General features: G+C 40.2%; 1 protein-coding gene across 1 annotated transcript; it reads right to left on the bottom strand.

Moving 5' to 3' along the window:
• Positions 1 to 3,971: 3,971 nt before the first annotated feature.
• wnt7aa (wingless-type MMTV integration site family, member 7Aa) lies at positions 3,972 to 15,360 on the bottom strand. The gene is made up of 4 exons (XM_072382997.1): positions 14,806 to 15,360; positions 14,362 to 14,588; positions 10,874 to 11,145; positions 3,972 to 4,529 (listed from the first exon to the last, which is right to left on the bottom strand). Exons 1-4 carry the CDS (start codon positions 14,874 to 14,876, stop codon positions 4,050 to 4,052), a joined length of 1,050 nt encoding a protein of 349 aa, XP_072239098.1. The 5' UTR covers positions 14,877 to 15,360; the 3' UTR covers positions 3,972 to 4,049.
• Positions 15,361 to 26,244: the final 10,884 nt, after the last annotated feature.

Below are 26,244 nucleotides of genomic sequence, written 5' to 3'. Positions count from 1 at the left end.
GACGGGAGATTGGACTGAAGACACATTTCGGTGCAATCTGTTGGTTTCCTTAGCTAGGATATTAATTTTTTGAATTAGCTCTATATGAATTAATTGGATTATGATTACAATGAATTGAATTCCAATTGGCTTGAATTGGACTATATTACTTAAGTGCCTTGAGATGACAATTGTTGTAATCTGGCGCTATATAAATAAAATTGAATTGAATTGAATTGAATGTAAAAACTAATGACATAACCAGAAACTTAACCTTACAAAATAAACAGACATGATAAATAGTAAAGAAGCACAGGTGAAACCAATGACATCAGCAGCACTAGACAATCCTCAATAACATATCTTAACACATTTACATCTTTTGGAGGAACTCAGGTTACTAATTGTTGCAGTTTAGCAGAAAAATCTGTGTCCCTTCTTTCTGAATACAACATTTTAGCTGCTCTGCATTCTGTGGATCCTCTGATTCTATCAGTCTATTCTATAAACTCCTCTCCTTTTTGTTTTGGTGTGGACACAAAATTCTACATTTCTTTAAATACAAAGGAGTTTGTTAGTGATGACACTGAAAATAATTTCCTTTGCATTTGTGTTTGTTAAATAAAGGTGCAAATTAAAAATGACAAATGACAGATGACTGAAGAATCGAAGGGTTTCTACTGCTATCCATCAGTCCACAGTTCCAAATGCTGGAGAATGTACAACATCCCTTCTTTCTGAATACAACATTTTAGATTTTAGAATTTGACCCATGAGAAATATTTTCAAAAAATTCAAATGCATCTTTACCACTTTTTTTTTGCTCTATGTGAGCAGTTTGGATTTGTGGAGGGAAAATAAAGGAAAATTCTGTCTTATTAGTATTTGATATGCAATTTTATGATTATCAAATTATATTTAAAGTCCCAGTTATCCTCTTTTGGAAATTGGGCTGTACATACAGATGCAGTTTTAAAAATAAATGAGGATTAGTCATGAGAAAGAAACTACTTAAAGAAAGTGGATGCTTAGATAAAGATTCTTCATCTGTAATGTGTTTTACATTGATTTAATGTAGACAGAATTAGTTGGTTGTCATAACATTAGAGATGTGAAGCCTGTAACAAGCCAGGGTTATGGGAGACACTGATAATTTTTTTGGGTTCTTAGCAACAAAGCCTTGTGTTACTCTAACCAAGACTCTTTGGCCAGCTGCCTTTTGAAATCGTCACTCTATTGAGGCAAAGTTTAGCTCAGGAATGCTTTGCGCTGATTATTCTGGCAGTTAAGACCTATTCTAGTCCACAGATTGAAATTCGTCTTGACATCTCATACCCATGCAATTCCAAAGCCCCTTCCCCGCCTTCTTCCCATTTGCCATTTCAACAAAATAATTAGCATCCCAGTTTTATCTGGCTTTTGCAGGGTTACCATTTTCTTAGTGGGCAATCTGGCCTCTCGATGGGACAAGGAGCATTTTTGAGGCGCAGAGTGTGGTTGTTGTAGCAACGTTGTTTAAGAGTGAATGAAGCAGATGTCAGAGTAATCCATCAGCTAGCAGCACCACACTCCCACTGCTTTCTGAGGATCAAGACTGCTGCGACACCCTCTACACTGCACTCAGTCACACCCATTTCACTGTCTGTCCACATAATAATAAAAAGCTTGAAATATGTGCATTAAACACAAAGCAGCCTAGTCGTATTAATACTGAGGCATTTATTAACCAAAACAAAGAATGAAAAGACACTGTGGTTTTACATGGTACAGGTCAACAAATACCTCTGATTTAAGAGCACTACAGCAGCTGGTATAGCATCAGTTAAATTACATGGAACACGCCTTAATGAGGACTGACTCAGGACTGAACTTAACAAGAAACTGAAAAAAACCCTGCATGATTTATGCAATCACAGTCATTTAATTCACCCTCCTGTGATGAAGTCTTTGTACAATCAACCTGTCACGATCCTGATGTACAATCATTATAGACTGTTTTAGATATAACTGTTAGGGCTGAATATTGAAGAGCCAATCCATGGTTTTCACCTCTGCAAAGGTCACCATCATGCAGTCAAGTGCACATGTTTGGAACATGTTCCCATTCCTCTTGTTCTTTTTGGGTCTGAATCTGACTGGAAACCATAAAGTAGTCAAAGGACCAGTTAGGAAGTTAGGACTGAATACTTGGCCAGATATTTCATCTTCACCATAACACAATTTACTAAATCACTTTCATTTCCTTTCATCTTTCAACCATCTAATAAGATACATGACATGCCAAAAAATGTTCATATGAAGGGATACCTAGCTATAGTTGGTTTTAAAGGGTGACTGGTTATAGAAAGCCAAAGTGAAACCTAACTTCCAGGTTTTGCTCCTGAGGTAAGCTAATAATACCACATTTACGTTACCATTAATAATGTCTCTAATTGAATTATATCCAAATAATTTGTGTTTAGCAGGCTAACCGGAGTTCCAATTGTGAATGTAAATGCTGCACAGATGATAGGATCAGTTGTATTCCTCAATCAATACATTATGAATCTACAGAAAATAAAATGTTAAGGTTTGAGGTGAGTCAGACTGCACCTGTACACAAAAGTAATAACTGCAGCACAACTTAAAAGAATAGTTTGTCAGATGACTGAATTGCAGATTTAAATTAAAAAAAAAGCCTAACTTGTGTTCTTAGTCCTTCTGACAGACTTGGTAGCTTTGTGTTCATAAGCAAAGTCTTGCTTTGATCTTCATCTTAAATGGATTCCAACACTGTGGTTTCTAACTCGGTACAGGAGCAGTGCAGCCCATAGTTCTGACAGCCCACTCACACCTGCTGCGAAAATTTTTTTTTCACAAGATTTGCGTCAGGTTCCAGATGATCTCACTGCAGCCCTCTCGTATATATTCCCAGAATTAGGTTTTATTCATTTAGAAAGAAACATGATGGAGGGATTCTTAGAAGGAGCAGAACCCAGTCCTAGAGGCTACCCTTTGTGGAAAAGGCTGGAGGAAATGTGAAGACTTTGGCCCTCTACAGGTAAGAATGTTTTATTACTGAACAGCACAGCAAATTTATCCAATTCCAGTGCCGAGGGAAAAGGCACATTTTCATAACAGTGTTTCAGTGAGTTGTTTCCTTTCACTTAAGTTAGTAACTACAACAGTTAGCAATGCTTAGAGGAAAAAAGTGTACACAGAAAGAGAAAATAAATAAAAGAAAATATCTATATAAAAATAATCTCTTACAAAATACATAATTTCAACTAATATTGGGGGGAATTTATGTCTGGAGGCTTGCGTTTGCTTACGGTGGTTAGCTTGAAGCGTCAGTATGGCTGCTTGTTCACTCCAAAACACTTTCCAGACAACTAGCAGCAAACTGGAAGGGAGGTGGGATAGAAACAAGTAGAAAACAATATTGTCATTCCAAGTTAATAATCAGTAGTTCTTCTGATGCAAAAGAGGGTGCAGGTTCCTCGGTATATTGTTTCAGTCCTGGTAAATTCTGATCTTTTCACTTTTCAGCTCCAGTGTTTAATTTTTTTTTGCAGAAAAATAGGAAACAAAAAAAATATATATATTTTTGCTATTAAGTGCACTTATTTTTTGTTAAAACTATGCATCTTTATCAGCTTTAACCTTGATCAGATTGAGTGCAGTACATCTTCAAAGACGATCAGTAGTTTAATCGGTCAATAAATTATTAGTTTATAGAAGAAAATAAGGTTTGAGGTGAGCAAACGTTTCTGCAGACAGGTACAGACTGCAGAGAAGCAAAGTTTACAGTGTGGAATGGCACTTGACTTGAAAAGTTAAAATAATACACACACACACATACATATATATATACATATATGAGCCTACAGGTTGAGTCCACTGGCATCATCATAATCAGTCAAGTGTGGTCCTTGTAATGCCAAAACAGCAAAGCAGTCACCCCACAGCTGCAGATAACCCTTATTCTGAAATATATTACCCCCCCCCCCCCCCCCCCCACACACACACACACACACACACCCACAAAGTTCAGTCTCGCTGTGCATCCAAATAGGCATTAATAAATATTTCTATTTACAAGTATATACTTCTGTCCTCTCACTGCAGGTGTTGCACTTGACATAGCAGCACCACAGAAACTTGCAGTTGCACTGCCAAACGCGTGAGTACTGGTGTGTGTTGTATCCCCGACCGCAGCACATCAGGTCGCAGCTGTTGGGCTGCTGAGTCGTTCTGTTGCACAGACGTCCCTGCGTCCCCATGCTGCCGGTCAGAGGGTCGGCCTCACAGTAGTTGGGTGACCTCTCAATGTAGACCAACTCCGTGTCTTTGGGTTTCTGGTAGGAGTGGGGTTTCTTAATCTTCAGGAAAGTGGGGCGTTTGTTGCGGCTGGCACGCACAGGCTCCACATGTACGGCCTGGTTGTATTTGTCTTTGAGGATGTATCCTAACTGCCGGAATTTGGGGAGTGTTGTCCAGCATGTCTTGGTGGTGCAGGATCCAGAAACACCATGACACTTGCACTCCAGATGCATGTCCTTCTCCAGGACCTACAACATAGAGCGCAAGGAGAGAGAGATACAGCAAGTTAATGCCTCCATTCTAATGTGTAAGTAGAAAGAAGAAAAATAAATGTTTGGTTTTTTTCCCCATTATTGTCACACAATTTTAAAGATTTGTTTGTTGCTGTTGTTCCACCATGAATGGGCAGAAAATATACACGTAAACAGTCTGTCTAAGATATTGCAGGAATACTTCAACAGGTAGAGACAAAAGTTTTCTGGCTTTCCGGATGAATGTAAGCATTCCAGAGATCTCAGAGCTGGTACAGTATGTCACCCTATGGCTAGTAGCTTATGTATGTACCATTCTTTTACAAGACAGGATGTGCTTCAAAGCACACTTGTGGAATACATTTCAACCTGATATCTGCAACTCTGAAAAACATAAGGCCTAAGAATGATTAAAAAGTCCTCGGTTTCATTTTCAAGGGTGTTGACAAAATGTTTCTTTCTTCTAACAAGCAGTAACAGACAGTAGTTCCAAATGTTTCCATGTGAGTGTGGGCCATCAGTTGTTCCAAACCTATGAACGGAAAACTATGCAACAATAAGCTTTGTATTCTTCTCTTGAATATCAGTCAACACCCTCAGACATTAAGCAAACACTGTTGTTACTACATTCTGCTGTAACTTGGAAGCTTACCCATTCCTAATGAGTAATGCATTACAACCATAAGTGAACCAAAATTTTGGTTCATCCCAGTCTCGTTTGTTGATGCACAACACTACAAATAGCTACTTGTATATAAAGCAGCAAGTATTAATTTGTGATATAAGTGAATTTGTGTATTAAATAAGAGAAAATAATCATAGGCCTTCCATGAACTATACAGACCAGATTGGTTTTCTGACATTCTTTGATCAGTATAACCAAGAACAAATATAATTTATTCTACGTGATTCAACAAAGACATTTGAAAGCTTTAAACTTGATTTGATGAACACTCAAAAAAGGTAAGAATTCTCTTTAACTCCAAGAACCTAAATCTCTAAAAATAAAATTCAAGAAAAAACACATCCACATGTGTTTTTCTATAGTATTACCGTGATTATCTATGCCATATGTGCTGGTAATAGTGGAAATGAACAAACATCAAGAGATATTTAAAGGGAGAAGTTAAAAATGAGAAAGATCCCGAATGCAGATGCTGTCACAGAGAATGTCTCATTGACCTCTTCATAAATCCAGGGTGGAACTAACCTGTCACAAGGAGCAAGTCAGGGCTCAGAGTCCTGACCAGAGACACTTCAGCATGGGGAGTTGTTGGGGATTGAACCACAAGCCTGTGCCACAGACACTGTTGTTTTTTGTCTTACAGTTGTAAAGAAGTATATGCCTTAATACTAGGTAAATACAGCAGAATGAGACTCGCAAATCCCTCAAAAACACACTTTCACACACATTCCAAAAACACAAAACAAACATGTTTGTTTTGTGTTTCGATTCTGACAGTTTATAATGTTTATATGCGCCCAAGACATCTACTTACAAAAATCATGAAATAAAGCTAAGAATTGGTTTAGAGCCAAAAAACAGGTGTGAAGGTAAACAGAGTGAATGGTGCTAAGTTAGACTGTAAAATTAAGGTATGTAGTGGGCCCTTGATATTGGTGACACACATCAAATGATGCTTACAAAGGCACAGAAAGGTGTTAATGAGACCAAGCAGCATCAAATAGACCTGAAGACTTCAGATAAGAGAATATATCATACTATAAGATTTAATCTGCCAACTTTTGACAAATGGAACCAAACTAGAAAAGAGTGCTGATTCTGTTTACCAACTGTGTTACAATCGGTGAACAAGTTAATTTAAGTTTTGCCCCTGTTTCTACAGAACAGACTGCTTTGGGTTGTTCCTTTCACAAATTTAGGACAAGAATCGAAAAACAGGCATCGAGACCACAGACCTATGATCAGTTCAGACAGACGCTGAATTAATTTACAATTTCCTGTGGTGACTAAAGAGACAGTTTGGCTTGTTACCACATGGGGACAATTTTAGCAAGCAGACTGGCTGCAGTGAAAGGCCTTTTCACGGTGAAGGAGAGGAACCTTTCAATGTATTTGGCAGTTCTGCTGGGGCATTCTCTGTGTGCCTTGGGATGAATGACATGAGCTTACCCTGCTTCCTCCTCAGAGTGGGAACCCTTGCTGACATTAGAGAAGCCTCACCCTGCTTTTTAATTATTCCACTCCGATGTGGCCTCAGACTTTCTGGAGTCTCGTGGGGTAATTGTCAAAAGCCTTGGATGCATACAGCTTAGTGTGGTCATGCCCTCGAGACCTGACAAACAGTTAATTCATGGAGCTCACTGAAGTGCAATCCCGTCGAAGCTGCCACTGTTTGTCTAACAGAACCCATTTAAACCCTCTGTGGCACCTTCTACACTGTTGTTTATTCTTCTCAAGAAACTGTAAGGTTGACACTTGAAACATACAGACTGACATCATCTCCTATTAAACATGAAAGCTTCCCTACAATAATTACAGAGATATCAGTTTAGTAAGTGCATATTAAGAGATTCACGCTCCATATCACAGTGTGACAAATGCCAGACCTCAAACATGAAGCCTCATCTAGTGAAGCTTCACAGTTTTACAAAACAGCCTCACAAAATCCTCTATTATTACTCCGATAATAATGAAAATTGAAAAAAAGAAACAGCAGAAGGATATGTTTAAGTTTATCAAACAAAACATCATCGTAAACAATATAGCTGCAAGCAGTGATGGGGGTGGCCTAGCAGCATAGCAGGCAAGCCTATGGCTGCTCAGGAAGGCGTCATGAGTCAATACACCAAGTTTGGCATCGATACATCAATGCGTCACAGAGATATGGCCTCACTTCCAGTTTGATGTGTTGGCGCTGAGTTTGATTGGCTGCTACGGGCAAACAGAAGCGAAATTAAAAAATGACACATGATAAACTTTTATGAGACTTGGTCTTACGATTCTATGTGTCAAGTCCTGTGGCAATCAGACAATATGGGTGACCTGAAATGCTTTTTGAAGGATTTGGATTTGATCAAATTCAAAATGGTGGAAAATCCAATATGGCGCAAATGATGTCATAGGGCATCATCTCTTGACCTCATCTTGATCCAGGGATTTCAACGGTACCTCATTTGTGAAATTTGGACCAACGGGTCCAAAGATATGAGCAAGAATGCATTTTTGCTACATATAGCGCACCCTAAAGGTCAAAGGTCACCAAAATTCTTGAGCCTCTCAAAGAATTTCTCCTAAGTCTGTGTTAGAAGTTTGACATCTAAACATAAAACGGTTGCCGAGATATGGTCTCACTTCCTGTTTGGCATCGTCACTTCCAAGTTTGATTGGTTGTAGTGGGTGAACAAAGTTGAAAAATCCATCTCCTAACTTTTGTGCGGATTGGTCCAAAGATAGTTGGTGGCAATTTTCGTGAGAATCGGTCAAAATTTGTGACCGCTGAAATGTTTTTCCGTTTTCAACAAAATCCAAAATGCTGGAAAATCTAGTTCGGCGGAAATTGATGTCAAATTGACTCGTCATGATCCAAAGATTCCAACGGTACCTCATTTGTGAAATTTGGACAAACGAGTCCTCCGCTGCTGCTAGGCCCCCAAAAATAATAGGAAAAGCTACTAACACAATGGGTGCCTTCGCAGCTACACTGCTAGGCCTTCAATAACAGGAAAAGCTACTAACAAAATGGGTGCCTTTGCAGCTTTGCTGCTAGGCCCCCAATAATAATAATAGGAAAAACTAATAACACGATGGGTGCCTTTGCAGCTTTGCTGCTAGGCCCCCAATAATAATAATAGGAAAAACTAATAACACGATGGGTGCCTTTGCAGCTTTGCTGCTAGGCCCCCAATAATAATAACAGGAATAGCTAATAATACGATGGGTGCCTTTGCAGCTTCACTTTGCGGTAGGCGTTGAACGCCGGGCAATGCGCAACGCTTCACCTTGGCCACATCCTTTAAGATTTGTGCAACTGTTAGTCCCCCATGACTGAAGAGTAACCTGGCCAAGTTTGAAGCCTGTAGCATGAAATCTGTAGGAGGAGTTCAATCATATGCAAGGTGTGGAAACCACTCAAATGGCCGACTTCCTGTGGACCTGGTACCATGGCGTCCGGAGGCTTTTTTGTGCATCTGGGCATGACGAATGCGTGTACCGAGTTTCGTCAGGGTACGCCAAAATAACCCCAATGTGGAGGCATTTTTGCAATGTTCTAGGGGGCGCTACAGAGCCATTTTACGACGCCAAATTTCGCCATTTCCACCCACAACTGGCGTCCCTGGCGAGTTTTGTGAGTTTTTCCCAATAAGGAAACTGGTATTCCATTGGGGAAACTGTCAGGCACTTTCAGTAATCCTGCAGATAACTGGATGAGCCATCAGTCTATCAGTGCCTGCAATGAGCTAGCTTTTACCAACGAGATTAACAGAATGTAGCCAGTTAGTTACATCACATTTTAACCACAGTCAGCGGGGAGACGACTGCTTATAACATTTAACTTTTACTTCAACCAATTAGTAGGCTTGCAGTATAAAACACATTTACCATCTTAACTGTGCATTTTGTCACTATTACATTGCCTTTTGCAACTTGATTGGCCAAATAAAAAGCTATGCATATATGATTACACAGTTCTTGCTGCATGTCAAGGCAAAACCCAAAGTTATTAACTCTGTTGTGATAAAACTGTAGTGAGACAAACATAAGGGCAAGGTTCTAAAATCATTTTAGAGCTACCATGCAAACGCTCTGTGGCCTCAGTGAAACTAGCCTCGGTTAAGTCAATAAATCAATAAAGCCATTTTCACACAAGCACGACAGCCCTAAAATTTTCATCCTTTTTATTTTGCAGGCACTGAATCTGACAGGCCAAGATTATCTAGCAAACTTCTTATTAATAATTCTGAATAAATTACAGTGGTGAATGTGTGTGTTTGCTCCCACTTCTCAGGCTGTGAAGTACATAAGTAAATCTAGCCACTGCAAAGCAAGAACAGAAAAAAAAGACACTCCAAGCATTCTCCGGGAATTCTTCATGGTACGTACTTGAAAATGGTTTGAGACTGGTCACTTTTATAGAACCAGAGAAATCCTCTGCAGAGATGGGAGAGCATGCCAGGAGGATGACTATCTAAGCAGGACTCCATAAATGAGGCCTTGGTGGTATGGTGCCTAAATGGATTTCAGTGGGGAAAAGAGAAATATGATAGCTCATGTGGAATTTTCCAAATGGTGCTCAAATAAAGAAAATAAAAGACTCTCTGATCCAATGAGAGAACAAGGTAACTATTTGGGCTGATCTCCAAGGCATGTCTGGAATGCACTGCTCATCTTCTGACCAATGCCATTTCTACAGTGAGCCATAGTGGTGACAGCATCATGCTGTAAGTGATTCAAATAGGAAACAAATACAGAAAAACAGGGAGGAAGAAAACATCATCCAACATGGACATGACCTGAGACCTGAGACAACGGTTAAGTCTGAACCTTTATTTGTTTTATAATGAACTGCTTTCTTGTGGGGCCATTTTGAGGAGAGCCCTGTAGTTTGTATTGATCAGTCATTTGGCTTCCTGTTTCAGCCTGCTGGTCATCCCGATTTGCATCTCATCATATACTATCAGTTCTTAACTTATTGACGAGTTAGATCCCCAAACTAGACAGTACTTATTAGACAATACTGGAAAATAACAGCATAAACTATAATCAGGACTGCAGTGTCCAACATACATCTCACGACATTTAATTCATGATTGTATGTTATTATAAATGAAAAATTCACTTTCACCTATTAAAGCATCTCAAAAGTGATCACATGAACGTAAATAAGGTCATATTCAAAGTCAGCAATTATCAAATTAAGTTTTATGAAGTAGTCAGATCTTAGTCTAATTAGGTGGACATGTCCACTCAAACAGGAATATGAATGTATCCAATATGAAACTCATGTAAGCCAAATATTGTCTTATTTAGAATAAAGTCAATAATTGTAATATGACTGTGCATGTAAACACATCCACTGTCTGGCCACATGAACAAAGACTCTTTGAAAGAAGTACTGATTTATAGTGACATGGCTGATATACACCACAATGTAAGTAATACCAAAGCATACCCTCATCATTGCAGTTATACAGATTTTTGGATATCTCTTGACTGACAGTTTTGCAGATTATCAGACCTTTATTCTTAGATTCATGTGAACAGCTCTTACAGTCAGTTACAGTATCGTGATCTCTATGCTTTTCGTGTGTGCGCAGTGCCGGGAGTCCAATGTAAATGAGTTACTGTTAGGTAAATGAGATGTACAGCACAAACGTACCTTGCGTCCCACTTCATTGTTATGTAAATTCATGAGCGTCCTGGCATTCTGCTTGATCTCCCTTGCATCCACAAACACCTTAGAGAACCCCAGGCCATAGTGGACGTCCGCTGAGCAGCCGCCCCACTTCCAGCCCTCCTCTTGGTTGTAGAAACCCTGCTTCTCTTTGTCACAGCCGCAGCCACTCAGGCTTCCCTGGGTGCAGGCTGTAGTGACTGCATGGGCGACCCCAGCAGCTATGATAGCATAGGTGAACGCAGCCTCCTTACTGCCTGTGATAGTAAGAAAAGGTATTTATTTTTAATCACAACTGCAGACAACAGGATTCACTCTTTCAGGCACTGTCAAGCCTCCTTACATACTTGGCATTGCTGCTTCAAACCAAATCATAAAATCTATGACCCAAGCCAAGTTCAATTCATTAATCAAGCTCTGTTTAACCAGATAAACTTCAGGAGGAAGCTCTGAATCATGTAAAAGGGGCAATGGAGTAGTTTGGAATAGAAGAAAAACACTAAGAAAGGGAAGTATATTTAGGAAAGCAGAATGGTTTTATGGTATTTATTAAGAGTGGCGATTGGGCTTGTTGGTTGTCCTGTTTAATCAAACATGTCACTGTTGATGAATGGGGAAAATGCTTTTTTCAACCCATAAAGTATAAGACAAAAGACTGAGAGTTGAGCATCGGTCTTGGCCCTTTCCCCAGCAGCCGTCATGCTGGGTTCCACCCTGTGGAGGTGAAGCTGAGAGGCATGCACAGCCTCCCTGCATGGATAGAGGTCCACCTCATAAATCTGAGCACTTCAGCTTTAATGCAATTTTTTTTAATTAGGTGGAGATAACTCCTGTTGGAGCACAAGTGGAAAACATCCAGGAATGATCAATAAAGTCGTTGTATTTACCAATTAGGCTGCCACAACAACTTTTCGGACATTTTAGGTCAGACTTCTGCTTCCATCAACTGCTGTGGAGCATTTCTGTGATTCTGTAATTCAGTAGGTAGGGCTGGGTACTGAACCTCGGTTCTTTCAAGGCACCGACCGAAATGCTTCGGTAGTACAGAGTCTCAAAACATGCCTCGTCTTTCGGTGCCAAGTTTCGGTATCCAGAGATTAATCACGTGATCAAGAAATGATCATGCTACCCTCGATTGGCTGTATTAACGTTACACTTTGCCGCATGCAGGAAAATGTGGTTACGCCTACAGACGGGGTTCCCATGTATCTGTGTTGGGAACTGTAGCTGTGTGTGTCGTCAAACCGGTTAAACATTGCCACCGAGGTCAAAATCGTGTCTCTATTTCACCAAGATTGATGCCAATAGTGCGTTGCTAAGGCCAGCAACACGACGAATTTAATTAATTATTTGCTCCGTGTTTGACTGCAAGAAGGGCCAACAGCAACCATCCTGCTCTCAGCATTGAAGTCAGCCTGTGGACGCTACAGAGCCTGAATGGCATAATTCAAAATATCCACCACTGGACTCGGCTTCATCTAAGAGTACCGTGGCATTTTAACTGGTAAATTAACGTTAAGCGAAATCCGGCAGTAATCTCAATGTTACTGCAATTTAATATGCAGAAAGCAGACATGTTGACTTTTCTGAAGAAAAACTGCTCAGTGAAAAGTATCCTCAGTATGTGGGATAGTGTTAGACACCAACCTGTCACCTGTTTGCAACTGTTTTGCACTGGAAATTATTTGTTATTAATTTTTTCTGTAAGAAAACTGCTTGGATTGGAAAAATAGACAACTTTATTAATCCCTTTGGGAGGTTCCCTCTAGAAAATTGAAATTGAAATACTGAGCTGAAAAATAAAACTGAAGATTTGTACTGTTATGTGTCATGTCATTTACTTTTTGTTAGATTTGATATTATAAAATGGGTATCGAAAAAAGTATCGTTCAGGAACCGGTATTGAAGTGAAGGTATTGGTATTGGTACCGGTATCGAAACATTTTGATTGATACCCAGCCCTATCAGTAGGACAATCTCAAGGTAGACAAGAGATCAAACACAGCAGTATCCTAGCTTTACAATTATAATCAAGAAATATGTTGGATCAAATCATTTCCCTCCATAGCTGGCAAAGACAAAGGCAGTAATCACACAGATATACCTCAAGAGGCCAAGCTGCTCGGTTGGGACGATTTGAATCCAAATGCCAAAATACTGCACACTGCTGCACGACTGCCAATAACAATTTAAAATATATATTCTGTCAGTTATCAGTGTTCCAGTCCACTGAAAGAAAACAATGGATTTAGACATTGGATGCAGGGCAGCTGAACCTGAGCAGCACTCAGTCTGGTACTCAGCCATCAGCACATCTAATTTTGGGTAAAATTTTAACTGAGCAATACAGAAAAATTAGTAATCAGCTATATTGCTAACATATAGGTAGAAAAAGTAAGTGCAGCTCTGCCCTGAATCACCAGGCTAAAATCATTCTACAAAAAGTGTCTCTTGCCAAAGCTGCAGAACCTGGAGGTAAATTTGTAAACCTAGAAGAAAGTGCTTGTCTGAACTTGAAGATTTTGGGGAGGGGAGGCGGAATTTTATGAACATACATGGAGGTGGTTCAGCTTAGAGTGGATAAAAGGCATGTCGGCTTGTGTGCCTTGTAGCTGTTTGTGTGCATCACTTGAAATAAGGCAGTACTTTTGGTCGTCAAGATACAATGCAGCAATCAAGGCTCGAGTTAGACATCAGCTTTAATCCTTAATGACTCCCTAAGTGAAAAAACACACACCTATGCTCTACATCTGTGTCTATGACATGACAGAGTGAACAAGACAGGCGACAGTTAACAACCGGCTTGTTAAGAAATAATATTCCGCAGTGCTGTCTCTGGGGTAAGCATGGCCTCCAGTCTTATTCCACACACACGATCAAATCTGAGGTTTATTAGCAGATGCACCGAGCCTTGGCTTCAGACATGTAGACATCTGTCAAAGGGTTAGAGGTTGAGTACCTCAGAAGAATGCCTGCTCTGGACTATTTTAGAACATTTATAGCAATTTTCAACAATCACTGTCCATCTCGTTTTCCTTATTTCTGTCAGAGGACTGCAAACACACTGAACATGGTACACAAGTCAACAGAGGAAAAACATGTGCCTGCAATAAGAGTAAGCATTTTATTGATTTAAAAAATATTTATCTTGTTAGTGCTGTAGCCTAATAGTGAAGGCTGAGGCATGTTTCAATCATGTCTTTTATGGCAATTTGTTGGAATGGCTCAAACATGACACCCTTTCATTAGCTTTTGTGGTATTTTAGCAGTATTCTGACTTCATAACACCGGTCTAATTATTCATTTTGGTGTGTTTGTCTTCTTTCGGTTCACTGAACCGTTACAGACTTAAACCCAGTCTGTATTCCTTACAGAACCCAACAGAATAAGAATAAAAACGACTTAATATGACATCAGAGCAGAAGAAGTAGACATGTGTGTTTCCCGCGTGCACAGCTTGTACACCTACGTACCCACTTTGAGCTCTTTCCCGAACACGGTCCTCTCTCCGAGAGCCGAGCAGTTCCAGCGTCCATGTCTGAACTGAAACTGACACTCATTGATCCCCATCTGAACTCCCTCTCCAATCACAATGATCGCGTCGGGTCTGCTCTGACAGATCGTCCTCTGCCGGGGGGCCAGTCCGGGGATTTTATTACAGATGATGCTCGCTCCCAGCGCAACCACGGACGACAGGCCCCTGCGTTGAAGGTGACAGGTTACAATGTGGTATTTTCCTGCAGGGGTTCTGCAGGTGTTTCTGCGCAGACACTCTAGATTATGCTTACTGTAGGATATAAATACAAGCAAAACTATGGCAAAACTATAAATAATAATAATAATAATAATAATAATAATAATAATAATAATTAATAATAATAATAATAATAATTAGAAAAAGATCATCCTCAACTTACCCAATTTTCAAATAAACTATTCCAAAGCAGAGGAAAAACTGAAAAATCCAGCGGCGGGTCTTCCTGCTCATGGTGCTCAGCCAGCCGGTGGATTAATCCTCTGCTGCTGCAAATTCCAGCTTTATCTCTCCTACCGACTCCCGCAGGATTCCCAGGTGTTTCGAGTGGTGGACGCGGACATAGAGTAACTCCAAAGTTTTTGGAAACAGGCTCGTCCTGGATGCATTTGGTGGGAGTTCGGCGGTGGGAGCCTGCGGGGGAGCATCAGGGCTGTTGTTTACAGGTAACGCAGCTCGGCCCAGTGTTCTAGCTGAATGTGAGTGTTTCACTCTGCGTCTGTTTCTACCTTTTCTGTCTGGGCGTGTTCTGATGAGTATTTGAGTCTGCTGAGCCGCGCGCACACCCAGCCCGCAGGTAGACAAGCTCAGCATGGAAGCGTGACACGCGCTCAGAGAGATACAGGCACAGAGGAGCTGACACACCACCAACCACCGGTACTTTTTATTTCACGTCGAAGAGTAGCGGCCCCTCCCACTTATTCAGCGTAGTCTTGTCCTGCTGTAAACCTCTCAGACAAAGATTATTTTTTTTGGTTGTCACCTTTTGAAAGTTGTCTGATGTGGTTTTGTTCACCTTGTGTTCATTTTTGTGGTTTTGCATCCTCATTTTTGTGTTTGTTACCGCTTGGGCTCTGTGTCTTGTGTTTGTTGTCTTTTTGTGGACGATCATGACCTCTTTTAGTTGTGTTTCTTTGTGTGTGTGTGTGTGGGGGGGGTTTAATTGCTCATTAGTTTTGCATCATTAGTCGTGTAACTGTTAAGGCCATATTCTTTTTTGTTTATTTGTTTTGTGCATCTTTGTACCTCCTCACAATGTGACCCCTAAGCCCTGAAAGTCTGTCATAATCCATCAATGGCCTCCTCCCACATTCAATCAATGAACTGACACAGCACAACTGAAACATGGAGCCATTTAGTTTCAATATTTGCTTTTTTTTTTTTTAAACAAGAGTTTAAAAAAAACTCTTTTCTATTTATATGCTAATTTTAGCCACAACAGACAATACCCTGTTACAAATCAGTTGTAAATCCTTAATAGTCTTAAACAAATATCTCTTTATTAACAAGTCAACTCAAAATCAAACCTTTTAGCAATCAAAGAAAGTCGGTCCTTCTGCTCAACAGATTCCTCAGGTCTTTATGTGCAGAATACTAAATCTTATCAAAGTAACTTAAACTCAACTGATATAAATATCTACATACATTTATTTTGACAGAATAAGTTGAATTTTATTTGAATGTTGAATGCTGTTGAAGAACATGATTTTTTCTTCGATCCACCAGAGAGAAAAGTGTGTCTGGTATGATCTCATCAGTCATAAATCCTCTGAATGATACCTGCTGCTTGTTGAAAATATTTTCCATTTCCAACAAAACAATACTGAGATATTTCAACTGTCTCCCCGTGTCTCACTATAAACACACATCATCCTGCTCAGGGAAGAGCTAACTCAAGAAAATTAATATTGACATAAATATTTATTTAATTGTATCCGATAAGTTAATATTTCAAGACTACTTTTTCGCTGCTGCATCACAGATTGTCTATTAATATTTTAATTAATTGCTCGCCAAGTAATCAACTTCAATGCCAACTAAAACAAATGAGAAACTTCATGAATGTGACCCAAAGTGCAACTCAACTTTGAGCCTTTCAACAACATCCCATCTCATCTTTTTGATCTATTTCTGGGTGGTTTTGCCGGTACACTTCAACTTCAACTTGGAAATGTAGCGTGGGTTGGCTGTAGCTCAGGAGGAAGGGCAGAAGTCTTCGACAGATTGATTCCCTGAACCACATGTTGAGGCAAGACACTGAGCCCCTCCATTGCCTCTGATCACCTATCGGTGCGTCAATGTGAACACTATAAACTAAGATGTGCTGTGTGTGACCAGGTGACTGTGGCCTGTACATACAACTTCCCTCAGATCACATTCAACAACTTTAGCTTGTAAACTTGTTTTTGCACTGACCAGTCAGCTCTTGGGTTGAATTTGTTGGATGACTTTTTTCAGAAGTGAAAGATAACTTTCCTTAATGAAATGTTTTCTTTCTTTTACTTGTAGCAACAAGAGGTTTCAGCCAGTGGCGCTCAATTTGGAACCTCTTCTTTCCCGAAGGTGTATCATCATTTCATGTAATCCATTTTTATTTATGACAAACTACTTAATTTGGAAATGCAGTTTAAAATAAATAAATAGATCATGACTTTTCAATTTGACCATTTAAGCTGAAATGTACTTAAAATAATCAATTATTTAGCAGCTGCAGAATATTTGTCTTATATGATATAAGACGACTGCTGGGATAGGCTCCAGCCCACCCGCTACCCGATTAACGGACTGTCGGTATAGAAAATGGATGGATGATATAAGACTTCCTTATCATTTGTATCCAGTGAATTAGTGGTCAAGATGGTTCGATTTGTGAAAGAGCAGTTTCACCATCTACTGGTACAACAATGGAACTGCCATCTTAAAAACTGTCCTGTTCCGATTGTGTGTAGGTGTGTGTTTTGTACACGCATAAAAGGCACTCGGACATTTACAAGAAACTTTTCTGCAAGTTTATTTTTAATTGACACATTAAATGACCAAAAATAAAATGACCGCCTTCCACATAAGTTACATTAAAACTTAAATGTCTAATCCTGGTTCCTCCTCTCGGCCCCATCACTTAGTTTTTGAAGGGATAAGGTGTCAATTTTCTTTTCTCAAGAAGTAGTGGACATCTAACCCTTTAACTGTGGGATTGGGAATCAACTAGATGGTCAAAACTCTTAAATGGCACTTTAAACGTGCAAAACTCGGGGATAGGAAGAAGGGGAGGAACTGGACCAGAGTCATTCCACATCGAGGCACTTTTCATTTTTTAACATTCGCATTTCAGAGTTGAGCTGCTAAGATATTCCTCAACAACTGATTCAATTAGAGAGCACTAAATTATGCCAATAAATATAAGGAATGACAAACTTAAAGCTAATATAGGCACTGCTGCAAATTTCAGTAATGCAACACATCACATATCACACCAAACAACTCAAATATCGTAGTAAAGACATTTTTATAGATGTGGAAACACAGTAGAAGCTGCTGCATTCTGATATGAGTACATGCAGTGTTGCTGAAGTTAACCAGTAAGATATTCTACTCTTCAGGGAAGGCAATAGATTGTATAGTTATCTCCAAAACAGGGGAAAATCACAACCCTAAAACTATACAATCTACTACCTCACACTGTGCGAGCAGCTGCGAGACAAACTTTAACGAAAGCAACATCTGGGTAAATTAAAATACTGCTGGCGAGCAGAAAGGCAACCAGAATTAAAAGAAAGAAGAAGTGAAGCATGTGTGGCACTTTGAGAAAGACAGTAGGTTGAATAGTTATCTCCCAGTGCGGGTGTGACCCTAAAACTATACAACCTACTACCTCATCCCACAGAGCAAACAAGACTGCTGGGTGCAGGCGGACGGCTCATTTCAGACCAAGGAAAGCACCCAGCTGAGCCCTGATCAGCCGATACGGGGGAAACCTGGAGAGAGTCAGAAGGGAGAGGAAGAGTACAGGTCAATACTGATGACAGGACGCATCAGGCTGGAATTAAAGAAGGAAAATGTACAGTTTATAGAGAGAAACAACTTAACAGGTGCTTTAAGCCACACATGTCCCGCACAGCTGGAGAGTGAATCTATTTTCTGCCTATCGCTGAAAAGAAGGGAAAAAAAAGAAGAAAATCTGTTGTGGCTGAACTCTGTGAGCACGAGGATTCACATTGTCCTCCACATCACACAAACTGCATTTCTGTTGTCTCTGGGCTGATAATCAATAAATCAATTAATCACACAATAAATTAAAATTAACTAAATAATTTTGGGGGGGCCTCGTGCGGAGCAACCCAAGGAAAAATGATGATTACCAAGCCAAATACCACAGCCTGGGTGTGGGTATATTTCAAATCTGCCCGATTTCACTGAACATTAATTTTCCTGTTAAAATCCCACACACTGCTCCGTCCTCAGTGCTCTTAGATGAAGCCGAGTCCAGTGGTGGAGATTTTGAATTATGCCACTCAGGCTCTGTGGCGTCCACAGGCTGACCTGAATGCTGAGAGGAGGATGGTTGCAGTCCGACCTTCTTGCAGTCAAACACGGAGCAACTTTCTGCTCTTTAATTGATTTTGTGCAGGTCAAATGATGAATTGATGATTTTTTGGCATATATTGCATCGCGCACTATTGGCATCAAGCTTGGTGAAATGGAGCGGCGCTTTAGACCTCGATGGCGTTGTTTAACCGGTTTGACACACACACACACACACACACACACGCACGCACATGCTGATGATATCCAGCCCCGGTCTCAGTCCTCTTCCTAGACAACCTAATGCTACCCACACACCAGAAGTAGGGCTGGGTGACATGACGATATTAAATCGTGAACGATTGCAACGTGAAGACGATCCGTAACGATCTGTCAAACTGCAGAGATCATGGGATCGTCTCGGGCACATTCTATAAATTGCAGTTCTATGCTGATGCACCAACGCACCAGACGTATTACGCCGTCAACCTGACCGACCAATCACAGCGAATTACGGGCGGTAACACGCTTTCTTACCCGCCCCCTTGTTTGTGTGTGTAGCAGTAGCCGCATGGAGAGCCATGGCTGAAAGCCAAACGGAGGAGTTGGTCACTAAAAAAAATTCCACCTCCATTATATGGAATTGGTTTGGATTTTCCGCAACTGATCAAGCGCAAGCAAACGTAATTTGTAAAGTTTGCACAGAAACGGTTCGCACGTAGGGTGGCAACACGACAAACCTGTTCAATCACTTGAAGAGGAAGCATCCCAAACAGTATGCTGAGAGCCAAACAGCGAGGGGCCCGGCGGCACCGGCACCGCAGGAGGCAGCAGATGGCGTCAGACCAAAACAGACAACATTAAAACAGGCATTTGACATTTGACTCCGTATGACAAGTCAAGCAAGTGATAGAAAGAGGTAACAGAAGCAGTTACCTTTTATCTTGCAAAAGATATGGTACCGTTTCAAACGTCTGCTTCAAGTAGTTGACCCGCGGTATGAGCTGCCCAGCCCAAAATACTTCTGCAACACTATCTGCTTTTCACTTTTCAATTTAAGATTGTGATAAAATCGAAATCGTGATTTTATTTTTTAAAAATCGTGATATGATATTTTTGCCATATCGCCCACCGCTACCATAAGACTTTGAAAAGACTCTGAAAGACTATCAGCTCACATCTAAAGACTAGTGTTTAGAGTTTTTAGTCCCAGACTAGCCTCAGAATAAAGATTTTACAAAGACTGAATATTGTAGGGTCACTATTTTCAAGACTACAACTACATTTTTTTTATATTTTTCCCCATCATGCTCAGCAGAAGTTTTACAAAAATGGAGGAGAAGCAGCTTTTGGCTACAGCTGCTCTTGTCTGTGCAGTGGTTTGTAGTGAAAAACCCAACAAAAAGAAGCGAAAACGCCACAGAATATGGGAACGGCCTTGGCTATATGGATGGGGACTCCTTTTGGACAGTCCATTTTCACCTGCTTGTCGCTCGTTCTTCTACGTCCGCCGAGATGTTTGTTATTTCCTGTTTCAGATTTTGTCAGTGCTAATCTATTGGTTGTTGATTGCGTTACGTCACTGCGACCTGCGAAAATATTAAACACGTTTGATATGATAACAAGCTCAAGACTAGGGAAAGACTGTCGTAGACTGGAGATTACCACCTTAAACTTAACGATCGAGATGACGGGAGCGCGCCGAGACTCCAGTTAGACTCCTAAAGACTGTCAGTTTTAAGTCTGGGACTGTGAAAATCGTTTGGTCTAAGCCCAGCATAAGTTGAGTTCTCACTCAACATACAACAGTTTCCAATTAATAACTAAATAAATCTGCAGTGATGTTTTGAAAAGCCGCTAAACAGAAATTTCAAATCATACGTGTTTCAGTTAGCTGGTTTGAAGTGAATCAATTAAACTGTGTAGCTGTCAGATGGTTGTCGTACAGGTTGCAATACAAGTGGTTAAAATTCAGCAAAAGTACAAACCTTGGAAAGAAAAATGACAGAATCAGCTTGTAATTTGCATTTCTAAAGACTCACAAGACTAAATATGCAGATGATTCATCAGTTAAAGAAGAGCACTCGTAGACTTAAGAGCCGACTGACAGGAAACAAGAGAGCTGAGCAAATATTGGTTGATCTCAGTCAGCTTCGTCCAAAATTTAGAGCAAGTACAAATAAAAAAATGGGAAGGTTGTAAAAGGGAAACTAGTAAGTTGACCAAGGAAGACGAAGGCTCTCAGGACAGATATCCAAACAGAGGACCGAGGACGGGGGGGGGCAGTCAATAACTGCAATAAATGCACAGGCAGATTTTATCATTTCTGACACTTTTCTCATTACATCAAGACTGACCTGAAAAAAAGTCAGCTTTCAGGATGACGACTCATTTAGCCACAGAGCAGTCTAACTTCAGGAAATACATTACATCACCAGGAAACAGTCTGGATCTCAATCTGACTTACTCCAACCTGCACAGCCGAAGGTTGGAACCCGACTGATGAAGGATCTGTTTTTTCCATTAGCGAAATCCATGCCTCAGAGTTTAAGCTGCCATACAAGTCAGACGAACTGAAGCTAAATACTAACTGTAGTTAGTTCAATCATTTCAGAACATTTATATTTCCTACAAAGCCAGCTATGAAGTAAAATTATTTGGTTTGTTTTACATAAATCACACAAAGTTTAGTGACTCCATAACAGGAGTTTGTAGTTGTCCTAGCTAAAAACTGAGCTAAACAAGGCAAAAAAAATACAACTTTGGTGAACATCCACATGAGGAACATGGAGAGAGCTGCTCTTCAGGAGTTACTTTCATTCATGAAAACATCTGGGAAGACACCATTCAGTCAGTTATATCATTCGCTGCCTCAGACTGGCAACAACCAGCGAGTCTCGTTATTGTAATCTCCGGCAGGTATCATCGAAGTTATAAAACCGTTTACGTTCCCTCTAATGTGCATCATGGATTACTTTAACGGTATAACCACCGCAAACATGCACATAATCTTTTTTGCATATTAGTGGACCTTTTTAGTATTCTTATGTTCACAATTTTTCTCTGACTGATTCACACCGGAAACAATAGTGTTTAAAGAGAGAAGCACAAGAGAACAAAGTGCACAGAAACCACCTCATTGATCAATAATTAACATTGAAACATTCCTTACACAACATGCTACAAGCTAACTTTCATCAACCTGAGCCATCAGATGAACAGATACTACTGGTCTCTGAACAGCTTTAACTAGCCCAGTTCACACGTGCTCCACTTTCCACTGATCTGGAGGCAAATGATCGTGTCATGTGTGAAGGATTTTACCGCAGTTGGTACTTTACAACATGAGCGCAGCAGAGTGAGTTTCCCAGAGGAGAATCAGAGGAAGTGATCAGAGATAATAGACGTGGGCGGGGTCACATCAGCATATTCATCAATCCTACATACTGAATGAAGAACAAGCTTCAAAGAGATGCAGCAAAGATATTTTAAGGCCTTTTTGGGGGGTAATCAAAAAATACCCACATTTTCAGGAACACACTCATTTTTAAGGACTTAAGAACTGCTGGAGTGGGTCTTCAATAGCTAACAGCACTGCCTAAACTTTCCTCATCCATGGGTTCCCATAAGAATTAACTGCAGCAACGGTCATTCCCCCCCCACATTATATGATCCAAAAGAAAACTGTTTGGATGTATTTGAGCTGCACCTGAAGCGTCTGTTCTCTAAACAAATATCTCAGCATTTTCTACAGATTAAACACTAGTCTACTTAACACAATGCTGCAAGTTTGTTAGCATGGTGCAGGGATGGGAACTGAGAATTCCCAATTTTACAGAATCTTTAGACTCTGAGCTCATCAGATCCTCTATCGATGCCAGCAAGAAAATGTGTGCCAATTGTAAATCAATAATCTCTCTCATACGCAAACACACACTCTCAAGTCTGCATTGAACATGAGATTTGCAAATGACACAAAAAAGTGATGACGTCGCTTAAAAAGGGGAGGCAAACATCACAACAATTTATAAACCAGAGCAGCATCTCCGTTAAAGGCAGCGTTGTGCTTGTCGTGCGTCATAGAACGTTTAAGAGACATTCTGTTGCTTCAAACTTTCTCTCACAGCACATGTAAATATAGTCAAAATCAATTTGGAGACATTGTCTTTAGACCTCGTTTTTCAAATGACGCAGTAGCTATGTCTAGTTAATCAGATCTGAAAAGCAGACTAGAAATGTTCTAAAGGTTGATACGTCATCTTAATGGGCTGACTTTCAGTAACAACTTCAGAGCTGGTTGACCACGTGACTAAGAAACAGAAAATTTAAACGAATGAGAGCAGCTTTGATTGGGAATTTGGCTGTATTAATATGAGGGTTGGGTATTGTTTGAATTTGAACGATTCTGGTCCCGATTCCGGCAATGGAGGAAGGCTGGCGCAGCACGTCAAAGACGGGGCACTCCGTTAGTTCTATTCCATGTTGAACCCGGAGATGTTTCATCATGTTAGTCATGCACCCTACTTTGGACGATATAAATTTGTTGCACTGAGCCAACAAGTAATTTTTTTTTTTTTCAAATTGAAGTAAAGCCACACTTTAGATCACCGCCACGCACTATCCATGGCTGCGCACACACTTCCTGTGGACTCTTCTTCGCTGGCTTCTTCTTCTGGTCGGCGCACTGGGTGTTCGAAACTAGGAATCGAAATGAAAAAATTTGAACGATTCCAGGAGAATCGAAATGAAAATAGATGGAGTGACTGAGTGAGCAGTTTTTGTCAGTGCCGAAACTCTGTGCAGTATACTTGTTTCCTTGTTTAAAAATAGATCAGGAATTGATAAAGAATCAGATAAGAAGTATTAATATCAATAAAATTGTATAAATTCCCATAGCAAGCTTGAGGTGAAGTTTTATGATAAAACAACATATCTTAAGGACTTAATCATTTTGTGTGGTGGTTCAGCTTCTGTTTTGACAAACTGCAGTGATGGTGCAGAGAATGAGTCCATAGCTGAAGCTAAAGATCACGTTTTTCTAGAGTTGATAACAACTGAAGCCTCACTTTACATCACTGATGGTTAAATAGGTCTATTCACAGAGGACAAAAATACTTTAAAGTGCGTTCAACCACCTGCTGCTATGTTTTACATAATCACTGCATAAAGGCAATCAAAATGTTGTGAGAAAACTGACAAAAAGTATAAAATTGCACTTCAATTTGTATATTGTCATATACAAAATCACAAAGAGTCTGTCAGCCTGAAGTATTCAGCCTCCCAACTCTCAAGATACCAATCTGGTGGTCTCTGTTGGCATGTAAAGGAAGAAAGCCCATGGGCCAAAAGGATGTATTGCCAACTCTCCATCAAACCCTAAAGTGTTCTTTGTCCACACCCTGACTGCTCTTTTGGTGGTATGAGGAAGACCTTTTCAATATTAGAGGGTAGATCATAATCTTATTACTGATATGAGCGATATATCAAGTGTTTTCAGTTCAAACAAGCAACTTTGCTACATCACATAGGAAAGGATGCGTTCTAATGTACAATGACAGAACTACAAATTGTTAGTAGTTTAAATATCAGACACCAATGTCTCAAATTTGGACTTAAATCCTGTCAAAACTTTTGACTCTGAACAATTATAATTTTTACGTGATATTTATGCAAGTACTTCGCACTATTATTCGCACTAACGGTATTATCTGACAGTATAGCTGAACTTTTACTCAAATAAAAATGTCTGCTACCGTATTCACCTTAACAAATTAACAATGAAGACGAAAAATCTGACCTGATGCCAGCTGCCAAATCGGTCAGATATTAAGCTCGTTACCCCCCCTAAAAAAAAATAGCCAAGGTCTATTAGAAAGGAGGCAACACATCAAACCAGACTGGGGGTTTTCTCAGAAAAATACAACCCGATTCCGACCTAACGTTATTACCAGAACCCCTCCTTCAACAGGCGATGGAAGCTAGCAAGCTAATCCTAATTATCAGCCAACGTGACTGGGCATTTGACGAGCCTCACGTCTTTCAGAGACATTTTTTGCCGTTGAGCAAGCCCTCCTAATTGAAGCAACGAAAGTACAGAAGTCTAAAATGCTCTAACTGTCTCACCGCACTTCGCCGGCTACGTCTGTTAACCACACTTAATAACTTGCTGGCTAACCTAGTCAAGCTAGCGTCACGTTCCAGCATGGTTGTAGAGAAAAGCAAAGATCGGACAAAAATCCAGCGGCTGGCTTGCTGGATGCAAATTCATACCAACCTTTCTTTTTAAGTGTAATACAAGACTAGACATCAAAACGTTAAAATACTTGTATTCAAATATTTCACATTCAAATAAAATAGTCTACCCACCTGACAGCCATGTTGAAATCCTCCTACGCCCTCCAACGGCTTCTTCTTCGTGGTGTTCAACACCTTCTTCTTTCAGATGGGAAGGCAGCGTCAGTCCTGCTACAGTGCTGCCATCTTCTGGAATTAGTTAACCATTTCGATTAAAGAACAACTACACAGTTTCCACCACAGTAACCTTGTCTAGGAACCCAGGTGTCTCAGGAGGATTTCTACATTCTTGTCCTCCGTATAGACGGCAGTAACTAGGGGCTAAAAGAATAAATGTCAGCCCCCCACAAAGGTCGTTAGTGGGGAGGGTGTACTTTGGAGATTACCCTGAACTTTTGGGGTTGGCTTTCAGACCTGAGGATTTCTGATAGGTCCATCATTTCCATTATTTTATTTCCATCTTTCTGTCTCAGTCATTTTAGGTTTAACTTTTAATTTCATTAACTTTACGTTGTACCACAGGAATTGTTACAGTCTGCTAATATAACATTCAAACTCAAACATTTTGGGAGCTCAGATTTTAACAAGAAAGCATTTAAATCAGTGCAGTAAGCTTGCTCTGGTTTATTGTTCTGGTTTAATCCACTGCTTATGCTTTAAGGTAGAAATATGTAACTGTAACAGATCTTCAGTGACTTTGTCATGTTCCAACCAAATAAATATCCCTGAGATGTTTAAGTATTGGGTGCCATTTGGCAAAATGCATGTAAAGTGTCTCACCAAAGACACTTAAACTAATACACTGCTGAGGCTGAGGCCCAATAACACTTGGCCTCACCCCTTTTGTTTTGCATGGATAAGGGGCCCCTCTTATTTAGAATCAAGATGCTTCTCCAGCTATTCGAAAGGCTCCCCCACCTTATCCATGCACAATGGAGATGTAGGGCCAAGTGAGCCAAGGGAAGCAATTATGATTGGGCCTCAGTGCTACTTACAAAAGTTTTGG

This window comes from Leuresthes tenuis, unplaced genomic scaffold (genome assembly GCF_036924035.1).
Source record: "Leuresthes tenuis unplaced genomic scaffold, fLeuTen1.0.hap1 SCAF_3, whole genome shotgun sequence".
In the NCBI taxonomy this organism is placed as follows: domain Eukaryota; kingdom Metazoa; phylum Chordata; class Actinopteri; order Atheriniformes; family Atherinopsidae; genus Leuresthes; species Leuresthes tenuis.
Note: the sequence above shows the minus strand (reverse complement) of the source record. Positions and strands in the feature narration are given on the sequence as shown.

Bases quoted from the DNA above. Each gene is read 5' to 3' on its own strand.
- wnt7aa (XM_072382997.1), bottom strand. From the start codon at position 14,876: ATGAGCAGGAAGACCCGCCGCTGGATTTTTCAGTTTTTCCTCTGCTTT. The intron at 14,589-14,805 runs GTAAGTTGAGGA...CCTTCAACGCAG, and splicing joins ATAGTTTATTTGAAAATTGG to GGGCCTGTCGTCCGTGGTTG. The intron at 4,530-10,873 runs GTACGTTTGTGC...TCTATGTTGTAG, and splicing joins ACAATGAAGTGGGACGCAAG to GTCCTGGAGAAGGACATGCA.